The sequence below is a fragment of the Phalaenopsis equestris genome, unplaced genomic scaffold, assembly GCF_001263595.1.
Source record: "Phalaenopsis equestris unplaced genomic scaffold, ASM126359v1 Scaffold000803, whole genome shotgun sequence".
Taxonomy (NCBI): domain Eukaryota; kingdom Viridiplantae; phylum Streptophyta; class Magnoliopsida; order Asparagales; family Orchidaceae; genus Phalaenopsis; species Phalaenopsis equestris.
The window spans coordinates 598,374-611,427 of record NW_018165243.1 but is presented as its reverse complement, the minus strand read 5'-3'; the positions used below and the strand labels follow the sequence as shown (position 1 = coordinate 611,427).

The following is a 13,054-nucleotide window of genomic DNA, read 5'->3' as shown; positions in this document are numbered from 1 at the left end:
CAGGAATGACCAACTACTATCAACTGCACATCACCACACCCACCAAAGTATCAACGAATGCAGATAGCCAATCTGAGTATATCGATATTTAGCTCTACAACCACATGATAGGCTAACTGCAATACCTTACAATAACACACCTCAAACCAACAGGTTACACAACACATGCATCATCCCTACATCTACACTTCCTTCTTCTCAAAAGGTTACTGTGTTATCTCAAAATAAGGTTACTGTGTTATCTCAAAATAACTCTCACACAAGAATCTTCCAATCCACCGTGGTGACATGGAACTACGTGCCTCCTTACACTCATACTAGGACGGAGACACCATGGGTTATAAAAAATCAAAACACTACTGCAACTTTCTAAGCAAAACTCTCATCTCTTGGTGAGTCAAGAAACAAACAAACGTTGGCCATTTCTCCACTGTACAGAACATCGTACTCACGTTAAGCAGCAACAAATCTAATCTAGTTGAGAAGTGTGCTCCAAAACTACAGTATTCCAGTTCAAACCACCACCCCTCTCATATGTTCGATTTTGTGCTTACCAACAATTCAATCTTTCATGGTCAAACACATCAATACATACTATCATTTTATAAGATAATACGTAAAATCCAATTCGAACACCACCCCTCACATCTTCACTCAAAACCAGATTGCATATATCTTCACCAAAGTGCTTTTGAAAAACCGCTTCCTGAATCTTCAAGATAAGCTGACACTCCAACACATGTTCATCACCTTCAGTGGAAATGACAACGAAATTAAGACAAAATTATTACAGTCCAAACGTGATAACTGCCTACCAATCACTACCTATGTACAGCTAAACAAAACCTCAGCATCACAAACATCCATGTTCCATCCTTATAACCATCCTCTACATTTCAAATTTTACTAAACGTATCTACAATTATCATATAATGTAATATCATAAGAGAAGTAATGCAATGAAAATGAGTTGCCTTTTATCTTTAGTCTTGACCTTGCTGTTCCTATTTAATTATCACGTTCTTCCTTCTTCAGTCAAGATATTTATCAAAATCGTGTAAAAACTCCAAAATTCACTGAATCAAAAGATTAATCCAACGAAGAATGAAGCAGCAAGGTCACAGGTAAGTTGATTAGATAAATTGAATAAGAATTAAAACCAATAAAATATTATATGCACTTGAACACAAATTATTGTCCAACAAACAAGAAGATTTGAACATACCGGCAAATATAACCAGACCATCCGTGGATACCCTTGCTAGATCTGGGATTGTTTTGTTTAAGTACTTTGGGGTTAAGTAATCCACGGTATCAGAGGTTATGACCAACGAAAATGATTTTGGCCTATAAGGTAAGGAAAATTTTACATCTGCTGCACGTACAATGCCCTTCCGTACAAGGCTCTTGCAGTTATCATCAGCATCATCCAAATCATACGGCTCAACACCCCAGGCTTCTGTGCCTTCTTCCTTCAATAACTTGGTAACCACCGAACAAGTGTCAAGGCCAACATGTAAAACTTTGCGCATGCTGTCACCATATACATTTTTGAGGATAGGAATTGCATGTTGTACTTCTAAAGTACATGAAGCAACTACAGCAAAAAAAATGTTAGATTGACATCTGCCATAAATGTTAGACAAAGAAAATAATAACAGTTAGAAGCTAACTTTAAGACTAGAAAAAAGTCAGTTTATTCAATTTTTAAACATAAAATATGAAGAAGAGTTGATTTAGTATCTTTACCTAAACTCAAACGGAAGAGTGAGTTCTATAAAGGCACTCGCTAGTTCGTGGCGTGATCTTTTTTCTTCTCATAGCATCATATATAAAACATGGAGAAACATGGAGTTTTCAAAGGTAGTTAATTTCAATTTCCTAGACAATTCCCCTAGATAACATTTTGAACAATCCAGGATTTATATTAGATAGGAGGAATCAAAGTTTCTAAAGGGGATTAAGCGTCATACACATGAATACCATCATTTAAGAATATCAATGTCATCTGGATTAGTAGTTGAAAGTTACATTTTTATGTGGGCTAAGACACGGATAGATGGTCAAACTATTAAGAACCCTGGTTGTATCAACTTAGCTTAACCAAGATGTTCCAATCTACCACAATGGACGGTTTACAAGGAATCAAGATTTCTAAAGGGCACCAATTCCTATTGTTAATAATATCTTAAGTGCGATACCCATGAATACTATCATTTAAGAATATCGATGTGGTATGAATTAATGGTAAAAGGTTACGTTTATATGTGGGTTAAGACAGAGAAAGATGGTCAACCTATAAAAAATCCTTGTTGTGTCATCTTACCTTAACCAAGATGTTCCCATATACCATATTGGAGGGTTGAAAAGCCTCAAAGCCTAGGAAGACCAATTAGCAGTCATAGGTTGCCTCCTACTAGATATCCCAAGTAGATTGAGAATCAATTGAAATTATATAGACACACAAACATACAAGTAAATTTATATATTAACATTTAAGATAGATGATCTTAAGTTTGAAATCTATGCATATGGTGTATATACAAGACCTAAAAATTTTAGGATTTGAAGAAATTTGGACTTATATCCTTCTAGTTAGATGGAAAAAACCTGCATGACTAGAGATTTGTTAATTTGGAATAAACTTAGCTCAAAGTTCATATGATGTGATGATATGTTTGTGCAGTAATTTTGTACTCTTAGTGACTTGTATGTGAGCTTGAAGAGGATTTCAGTCTCAATTCGATAGTGATTCAAGAAATTTATTAATGATATCATATTTGTTAAAATTAATATTTAATCTCTTTATGCTTTATGTCTTATACTATAAAATGAGATTTAGTGAGTGCTTTGCTAACTCGACCACAAAATTAGAGCTTACATGTTGGCAATTTCCATGTGTAAGAATTATGAACTTGCCCTAAAGGCAGAGCGACCATATGGTTCTATGATTTTAAAAAATATTTTGTTATGACAACTCTTGAATACCACCAGTAAAGGCATTGCAAAATATTTTAGTGAGACTCACAAATGGAATGTTGGTACCCGGTTCGTTATAGAATAGGCTCATTAAACTGAGACGAGATTTGAAACCATATTTTATTACTTGATTGTTGGGGCTTAAGCCCGATCAACTCTACCCCTGTCACCTATACAGGGTGGATCCAACACAAAAGCAAGCCTTCCATTTTCTCGAAGTTCGTACACTTTTTCAACATTTTTAGGATTTTTTAATGAGGCATATATATATATATTAGTCAAAGAATAGGAGATTTACGCTTTGAATGAGCACAAGAATATTAGAGAACGTGCTACATATATTTTAGGATTTTCCTTTTATTCATTTTGTTGTGTTTTGGCATTTCTCTAAATTTTCTTCTATTTCTTTTCTATTTTTTATTCTATTTTTCTTTTGTAAACACCTCACAAAATTAAGAGTAATCCCCAGCCTCCCAATTTACTTGAGTGTATACACATGCAATTTACTTGAGTATACACTTGCATGCTTTTTGTAGTTAAATAATTTGATTCTAACCTTTCTAAGAGAAAGTTAGCAATTTCTAGTTTCTTTGATTCAATTTTTAGAATCTTGTTGGCCATCTAGAGTTCCCATTGAAGTGTGTGAGAGGTTTTACAGTATGCACCTCTACAAGCTTGTTGGGGCAGCAAACACTTTTTTCAGAGGAAAACTCTATTCATTTTCGGCTCACCCTTTTCTTATGTTATATAGAAATTGGGATTCCTTATACAAGCAAGAAATCATTGACTAGCAAAGCAAAGTAATCCAATAACTTATATAAAAATAATAAAATATAAGGGAAAAGATCTACATAAACTAATTACATCACACTAGTTTTCTTTTTCAATTCCACCCTTCTTGGAAATAAGAAATGATTATCCTAAGTGTTTTGGGTTCAACATCATGAATCATTCTTCTACATTCATTTTTATTGATTGGTGCAAGCAATACTTATTATTGTTAACACAAGTTTTTTTCCCAAATTATAACTATGCTACTCTATTCTATCACTTTCCATACAAAATCCTTTAACCTTGCCTCCCATCACATTGATATGTAGTTAATTTCCTTTTTACATGTCCAAATAATCTTACTCTAAGTTCAACAGCATAGATTTTAATAGATTTTACTTCGAAGGTTATGAAAGATAATCGTCTAAGACATATCATTCCTACTTCAACCATATAGACACCTTAGTAATTTACCCTAAACTTTTTGGTAAAAAATTTAGTTTTCAATACTTAAAATTTCTTAGGGAATAGTCGAAAATCTTAGTTTCATGTTATAAACTCATCCTTCAGTTTTCATAATTCCTCTTATCACATAATAAGTTAGAGATACCACTTGACTTAAAACATTAATCTTTAATTTAAAAGTGATATCCTTATCTAACGCATTTTTCTCTATAATAGATCCTTTATTTAGCATTAAAAATAATGAACAAAAATGATTTCAAAACAAATATGAAGAAATAGTTAAATTTGAAAGTTCAAGGACTTCATCGATGGATCTGGATGTACAGTCTTTCACTATGGAACTACTAAGGAAAAAAAAAAAACATGCACCCATTAAAACTTAGATAAATGAGAATCATTGTTGTTGTCAAGAAAAAAACAAAGAGAATAACAATAGCAAAGATTCCAAACTATAAATATATCCATGAGAATAATACATTGGCATTAACAAAACAGCAAATGGGTTAGAATGTATCCAACAAAAGTTAAAATTATAAATTCACTCTTTCAAGTTTTCCTACATTCCCTATGATTAGTCCATTTATTTAACTGAGAAATGAAAAAAGGTAAGTATAAACCACTCCTTCAAATTAATAAGACTCTCACAGATAAAGCAAAAAAAATAAAAAACCATGTGGCGAGAACCAAGCTCCTAGAATAGTCATTTATCTTGAATAAAATATTTAGACTGCTTCAGAGCTATATCCCTGGCAACCATGACCAAACCATTAAATCGTATGCAGGCTAACATAGGAAACAATATTTCAACCTTAAAACCAAAAAGACTAATCGTCAAGAAGTAACAAGGGATGGCATCATTAAAACAAATGAGTGCTATGAAAATACATTAATTGAATTAGAAAAGTATAACATTAAATTATCTATCCAGTGAAAACAAGAAGATTTTAGCTTTTTCCATGATTTCTAGCAACTTCAGTTGTTAAGGTAATCCGTTAAAGAATAATTCTATGATGACGTTAGACCTCATGTATTTAAGGAATCATAGGAAGGGATTTATGCTGCAATATACAACAGTTCTGTAGAAAATTACCAACATAATCCAGCGTCATATTGATTAATTGAAACTCGATAGAAATTATTATGAAACCATGAATACTTGTATCAGCTGGTCTTGTTACATTAAACCAAAGTGGAGACGGAAATATGAACCTAAGAATCACATGACTTGAAATTTTCTGGATTCAGAGAAAAGCTCGGTATACTTTGTTGGAGGCGCTACTTTCACCATTGTGATCAAGGGAAGCAAATGTGCTTTATTTTAATGGTTTTATTACTGAGAATATGTCAAGTTCGATGGTGAACTTGCCATGAATGTCATCAAATCGATCCCCTCTTTCAAACACCAAAATTTTGTTCAGTTACAGGAGATAATTTGATCAAAACTTGATTATTAGCACACAGCCATTGAAAAAAAAAAAAAATCTAGAAATCCCACAAATACATTATACATTTCTTCAAGTTTTGAACTCTCAAAGACAAACATGATTATATCAGCCAAGGGGATCAACTTCAACTACTAGTTTGACATACAGTGTAAATAAAATAGTGTGTTTCAGTGTGAACAAATAATGCTTCTACCTTCACCGCTTAAAGATTCTCTCACTGCTTTAGATACACCTGAAATAAAAGAAAGCCTGAATTTAGTTCATGCGAAGTTAGTGTAAGGTTATTTTAACCAGAACGGAGAAGTTAAGAATCAAGCAGAAGCAAATTCACAAAACAAAAAAAAAAATCAATTCCAAAAAGCAAAAAATCCTTCAGCCTGCCAATGAGATTAATCAAGCAGCTTTCAAAATATAAGAGAACATATAAATTTAAGCTAAGCCAAAAAGTAGGAAGCACGGTTTCACAAATTTTAACCATCTTTATGGAACCTAATTACTTATTTAATGTCAGAGCTAGATTTTCTACAATAAATAAAGCCAAACAATTATTGAAACTTGCATCAGTGAAATAATACAGACCTGAGCCACTGTAGGAATAGACAATAAGAAGAATGGCACCCTGAAAGATTAAAGTTTCGAGAATAAGCATTGTTATTAAAGCAAAGCTATTGATCTGCCAGGATGACCGGCCAAATTATGAAAAACAAGCCAGCTGTAAAATCTAAAGTATATTTACCAGGACAACCAGACCAACAGAAAGAAGTGGTGATGCTTTTGATTTCTGATTTAACGAACCAATCATAGGCAGAGTACTACCTTCTGCCAGGCGTCTGGATGGAACTCTCCTCGACATAACTTCCGGCTAACGATAGATCAAACAAAAGATCTTATACTGATAAAATAAATAATAATTAGAAAATTGAATAAACCTCCAGATTCCATCAAATTAAAAATTACTTTTCACATCCAGATCATCTCCAGCTACAAAGCTAGTTGCATTTAACATTATTTGGATGAGCGAATTCCGAATCTAAACCATAATGATTTTCATTTAGAACACCCCGGATTTCAAACACCAGAGAAAAAATGATTTGCAATCAATAATCGATTCAGAAATCAATGACGCATCAGCCGCTACAATTCCAAATAAATAGATCTGCTCATCATTTCCAAAAAAGAATAATCTCATAAAATAAAATAAAAATCCATCTCATCAAGCAGAACAACAACAGCATAACTTCGAAAATCATCCCCACCTCACTACCACTAATCTAATCGTCGATGAAGCAACAATAAGCAGAACATTCGGAATCTAAAATTGTATAGTGAATCAAGAAACCTACGAGAGCAAGTGAAATAAACAAAAAATGCAGCTAAATCAGCGTCATGCGGCTACCTGCGCTAGAAGGATGAAAAACAGAGGAGGAAGAAGCCACTCGTGCGGTCACCTGCACTGGAAGAAAGAAATGGGGAGGAAGAAGGCAGTATGTGCGATCAATTCCGCTTAGGGGTGTAAACGAACAGAACATGAACGAATAAAGCTCATATTTGTATTTGGTTCTTTTGAAATTATATATGTTTGAAATATAGGCTCCTATTCGAAATTGTTCGTGAAATTAGTGTATGTGTTCGGTTCGATTTGTTTGAAATTAATTCAATTTGTTCAAATTGTTTGTATTGTTCGCATTGTTTGGTTTGATCGTGTTCGATTATAATTTGATTTGAAATGAGTTAAAAAAAATAAAATGATAATAAATTTAATGAATTAATAAATTATCAAAAAATTAATAAAATAATATCACTAAAAAAATATTTCTTCAACTATATTATTACAAATTATTAATCACAAGTTACAAGTGAAATATAGATTGAAGTTCCAAACTCAAATTCTTAAAAAACTATAAATCATTATTATAAAACAATTAAGTAATAAATCAACAATTTACAGCTAAATTATAAAAAAAATAGACTCCTTTCCAACTTCCAACACCTAAATATTCATTCCTCCAAATTTTATTTTATTATAACTTTAATGTACATGTAAATTAGAAAAACAACAAAACAAAAAACTAATTAGGTCATGACAAAAAAATGAAAAGAGGAGTGATATGCATGCTACCTAACAAGTAGAAATCTTCTAAATACAACACAATAATTATTAATCATCAGCCAACAACCAAGTGATCCAACAACCAATTGCTAACAACGAACAACACAAACAGGACAATAACAAAAGAGACAAAAGGAGAAACAAGAAACAAGAAAATGAAAATAAAATTCAGCTCAAAACTTACATGAAGAAAGTACATTAAAATCTCTTCCAAAAATTATAAATATTTTTCATCAATCATTTATAAGTATGGTTAAATTTTAATGAAAATGTTGGAAAACATCATCGCTCGAACAAAATACCCCACTAAAAGAGAAAGATCAAGAAGTAACTAAACAAATCAACAAAATTAGATATAATAAGAAAATCCAAAAACTACGGATAGTAGCAATGAAAACTGAAACAAAAAGCCAGTCACATCTCCAATTTCGAACTCTATTTTATACATGAATGCAAATATTTTAAAGGTATGTAATCCATATATTATTCATCGGAAGTAACGATTAATTCACAGCTAATAGCTTACAGTCAAAAACATAAAAAGTTGTACAATAGCTATTAGCCAACAACCAACCACCAAGTGGTCCAACAGCCAAATGACCAATATGGCAATACTAATAGACCTTAGCCAACAACCAACAACCAGTATAGTATAAAGTAAGCAAGAACTGAGAAGAATACCATAAGAACTGCATTAGGTCCTAGGATATTTGTATTTATTATTAGATACATTGAATGCAAAATATATGTTTAACTCTGGAGGCAAAGACAACAAACACATAAGCATTGTTGTTTATACATTTCAGAATTGGAAAGGGGCCAAATTTCAATGCTTACAACTTCTATTATATAGATCACCAACATTAAATGTCTTCAACCAGTGTTCCTTATCAGCTTGAGTAATATATTAGCTTTTGTTGATAAAAAAGACTATGAAACCGATAACAAAAGACTAATCAACAAAAAATCATAGATGCTTGATAAAGAACAACAACAAGGAGCCAAGGTAAGCCCGATATATAATTTTTTGAGTGAAAAATTGAAACCCGGGAATGTACACGCCTCAATAGAGGTCTGAATCAATAAATAGTGATTGAATAATACAAGAGTCGTCAAATTAACAAATAGTGAACATAAAAAATGCAAATATATATATAACCAAACAAAATGAGCATAAGAATTAAAAAAACACAACATATTCTCTAAATTGGTTATGATCATATGCATGCTTCCAATGAACTACAATTAAAATTAAACAAAAGCAATAAAAACAAAAAAAAATAATAATAATTAAAAACAAAACAAAACTAAAGTAAACAAAAGTAAAAACTTGGCTCAGAACATCAAATCATCACAAGACAAATAATTTACTTTTTTGCACCTTATAAACTGTACAATTTTCATCATTTTGGATAAAACTTTGTTTAATATAGCAAGCTTTAAGGGCATTGTGAGTGCCACCTTCCAGTTTGTGGTGCCTCCACCCTTTTCGTGGGGGTGCAACTAATGATAGCCATTCCAAGTAGATGGATAAAATCCCAAAGGTCTCCACCCTTTCTCATTTACCATAGGAGATACACACCTCCGCAGGCTACTATTTCAGCATGGCTCTTAAGGAGCTTCTGAAGCCCCTGAATTTCTACCTTAGTTTGCGCTAGAGGTGATTTGCTATCTTTAGTGTTACCCTTGTTTTCCTCTACTATTACTTGGGAAAAAGTCACGTTTCATTTCATTATGAACCAATCGCCATTTTTCTATTAACCAGCAGCATGGGAGCCACTTGGTATGGGTTTCAAGCCTGAATCAAACTATGATCCTGTTTAGGTTGGCTTGCCTTGCTTCATTTAGTTTAGGTCAATGAAAATTTTAACTTTCTTTGGAAAGCATCATTTTGAAGGCAAAATGGACTAGATTGTTCCCATATTAGTTAGTCCTCTCAAAAAGTCTTAGAGATTGAAGAATTTCTTATGCCCAGATCTATAAACAGGTCCACTCAATACATTATGGAGTGATCTAAATTTCTAGAAACTTTAAATCAATATGATTTACCTGCAGCTTCATTTTTTGCTAACTAAGTGGTGTAAATCATAGCATGTTAATGCTTAATAGATATAACTATTAAATTGCATTCCTTGTGGTTCCTACTGCAACTAGTCACTAGATTTGAAGGGCCATTTGATTCACGTATTCTACCCAATGATCCATCTCCTACTGCAACTTCATTCGTATGCTTCATTCTACTCGATAGCATGATAGCTTGAGCCATATAATAGTTATTGGCTTTATAGCTTGTGTTACATTTAGAAAACTTGCTTCATTAATTAACATAGCTCCCCCATCAACACACACACACACACACACACACACACACACACACACACACACACACACACACACACACACACACACACACACACACACACACACACACACACACACACACACACACACACACACACATACATATATTAGTTTTTCTCATAATTAATTGCACATTAGTTCATCCCCCGCAACAACAATTCTTCTTGTAACAGGTGTATCTACTGTGAGTACGCAAGAAGAGAAATTTATAAACGGACAACCCTTCAAGCAATCACGCTATGCTTTACCAAATCAAAGTGACAGGCATTCACGCAATCCATATGAAATTTAAGAATGCACAATAGCCAAATCATAGCTCAAAACAAAACCCTTATATCAGATCTCATCCATAAAAAATCAGATCTAGAGGAAATAGTCAAATCACAGCACACATGCTTAAATCTCTATGAAATTAATGCTTAAACATGTATGAATCACAGCAAAAATGCACAATAGCGGAAACACAGCTCACAATGGAACACTTATATCAGATCTCATCCATAAAATAATCAGATCTAGAGGTAATATGAGAGATTTCACTACCAAAAACTTCAAAACTTGGTTTCACTCAAAAAAAAAAAATAAATCTATAGAATTTTAAGAAATTTTAAGCTAAGAGGTGAACCTGAAGATAAATATGAAATATTAAAGAGAAGACGCTCGATGATTACACCTCGGTAGCCTTACAAGCAATCAAGCAAGAATATCGAGCCTCCAAGCCGAGCAGTCGATCCAAGGCCGACTTGCCGAGGACAACGATACTTAAATCGAAGACAAAGAAAAGTAGAGATTAGAGAACGAACACAAACAACAAATCCTAAGCTCTCACGGCCGAAAGTTTTTTGCTATTTTGAGAGAAGGAGAAGACTCAGAAGATTTGCGGCCGAACCCGAAAGCTTTCGAGAGGTGAAAGGGGAGGCCGAACCCGGTAAGCAGCTTTGGGTTTATTGTTTATATATATATATATATATATATAGTATGTTATATTAATTATATAACTTATATTATATAAACATATAATATTCATATTAGTAATATTAAATATATTATTATTATTAATTTATTATATATTATAATTTATAAGATTTAATTTTTAAAATATAATAATCTTTTTATATATAATTATTTTATAATTTGAACTCTTCATATTTGGTTGGTTTATAAATCGAACTAAAAAAAATATTTGTGTTTGACTCTTTTGCTTATCAATCTAATTGAACACAAACTACTTGGCGAACCAAACACGAATAGTTCGCAAACAACGAGTTTTTTTGACAGCCAACTTCTAGTATTTCTTTTTATTTATTATATCATATGAATTCCCTCTATATTATTTTCTTACTTACGGTTAATAATGGAGAAAAGTCCCAAAATAGTCCCTTTAGTATTTACATTAGACATTTTAGTCTCAAAGTTTATAGAAATTAGTCTCCAATTCCAAATCTTTAAACTGGGACTCTAATAGTCATCCATAGGAACTATTTTGGGACTAATTTAAAGAGTTTGTGATTTTATAGCTACCTCTTTTTTAATTTATTTGAAAATTCTTACTCTTACTATTTAAGTGCTGATAGAATAGAAAGATGCAATTATTTTATTGGTTCTTAGAGTATTTTGATCTTATATGAGATATCGATAGCAACATGGAAGCATGTTAATTATTGAACAAAAAGCACTTAACTAAAAGGAATTAATGTAATGTCCTCGTTTGATTTTATTTTCATTTTACATATTATAGTAGAAACTTTAGAAACTATATATAATTTGTATGGAGCGTTATAAAGAAAGATACAACACATTGAATGCAACATGCTTTTGATTCCATCATGCCCCAAATGATAAGAGTTATTTTGTTAGAAGTCAAATATACATATTTTAGTTAGGAGTGTAACTTGTTATGAGAAAAATTATTCCATACGGAAATACATATGCTGTTTGATTTCCACCATCCATCATTTTTTTTTATATAAAGAAAAATTAAAAATATAGCCCACCGAAATACATGTTTGCTCTGATGATTGGTGGACATCAGATAATGTATGCATTCCGTATGAAATAATTTTTCCAATTATGGAGATATAATTTACTCTCCATACAAAGAACATTATCATAATTGAACATTATAATAAAATTAATATTTTCATGAATATTTTAAATGGATATTGCAAAAATAAGAAAAACAAATATATATATATATATATATTTTGAAGTTAACCATGAATTTCCAAGATGAATGCCAATCATAAAAATAATGATATTTATTATTTATTACCTTGCAAATAAATTTTTCTTTAAAATTTACCAACCAAATAAAATTCGTCAAGATAAAATTTTGAAATAGATGAAAAATAATTTTCTTACAAGTTCATTAGTAAAATATATCAAGAAAACTTTTAGCACGAGTTTTGAGGTAAAATTATTAACGACTGGGACGCAATGATGAAACATTGAACATAATTTAAGAGGCTTAACCATGATAATTAGATTTATTAAAAGAAAAAACAGACGTCAACTTAAAACGTAAGACAACCACGATAAACCAACCATTTTCAAAGGGGCGGAAAAAAGTTTTTAAAACGATTTACATGCATACCACGCAATTTCTATGTATTTATATATCTAGCACCTACGTCAATTTTTACATACATGCCATCTTATCTATGCACTTTTTAAATGTTAAAAATGGTGGTATGAAAGATTTGAGTGGTATAAATGTAAAAAAATAAAAGTATAGCTGTCAGATATATATAAATATGTAGGAATTTGCTGGCATGTTAGTAACACAATTGTATCTCCCATTTTTATATTTAGATTTATAACACTGACATCGCGTGTGTTGTTTCACTTTTAAAAACGTAAAGGTGATATCGTTTGATATGATATTAACTAATGGAAAATATGAAAGCTCAGTTGGTAGATATGT

At 31.8% G+C, this 13,054-nt stretch overlaps 1 protein-coding gene across 5 annotated transcripts in view; it reads right to left on the bottom strand.

The window, feature by feature from the left end:
* Positions 1–11,066, bottom strand: part of LOC110031339 (uncharacterized protein At3g49720-like) — a 13,218-nt gene extending 2,152 nt beyond the window's left edge. Inside the window, exons 1-6 of one of the 5 annotated variants that reach the window (XM_020734489.1) lie at positions 10,757–11,066; positions 7,057–7,113; positions 6,397–6,552; positions 6,240–6,279; positions 5,854–5,892; positions 1,226–1,597 (exon numbers count right to left, since the gene is read on the bottom strand). In XM_020734489.1, the coding sequence (XP_020590148.1) occupies positions 1,226–1,597; positions 5,854–5,892; positions 6,240–6,279; positions 6,397–6,513 (568 nt within the window). In that variant the 5' untranslated portion in view covers positions 6,514–6,552; positions 7,057–7,113; positions 10,757–11,066. The remainder of the gene's footprint in view (positions 1–1,225; positions 1,598–5,853; positions 5,893–6,239; positions 6,280–6,396; positions 6,553–7,056; positions 7,114–10,756) is intronic. The other 4 variants (XM_020734488.1, XM_020734490.1, XM_020734491.1 and 1 more) reach the window with 4 other exon arrangements.
* Between the last annotated feature and the right edge of the window lie 1,988 nt (positions 11,067–13,054).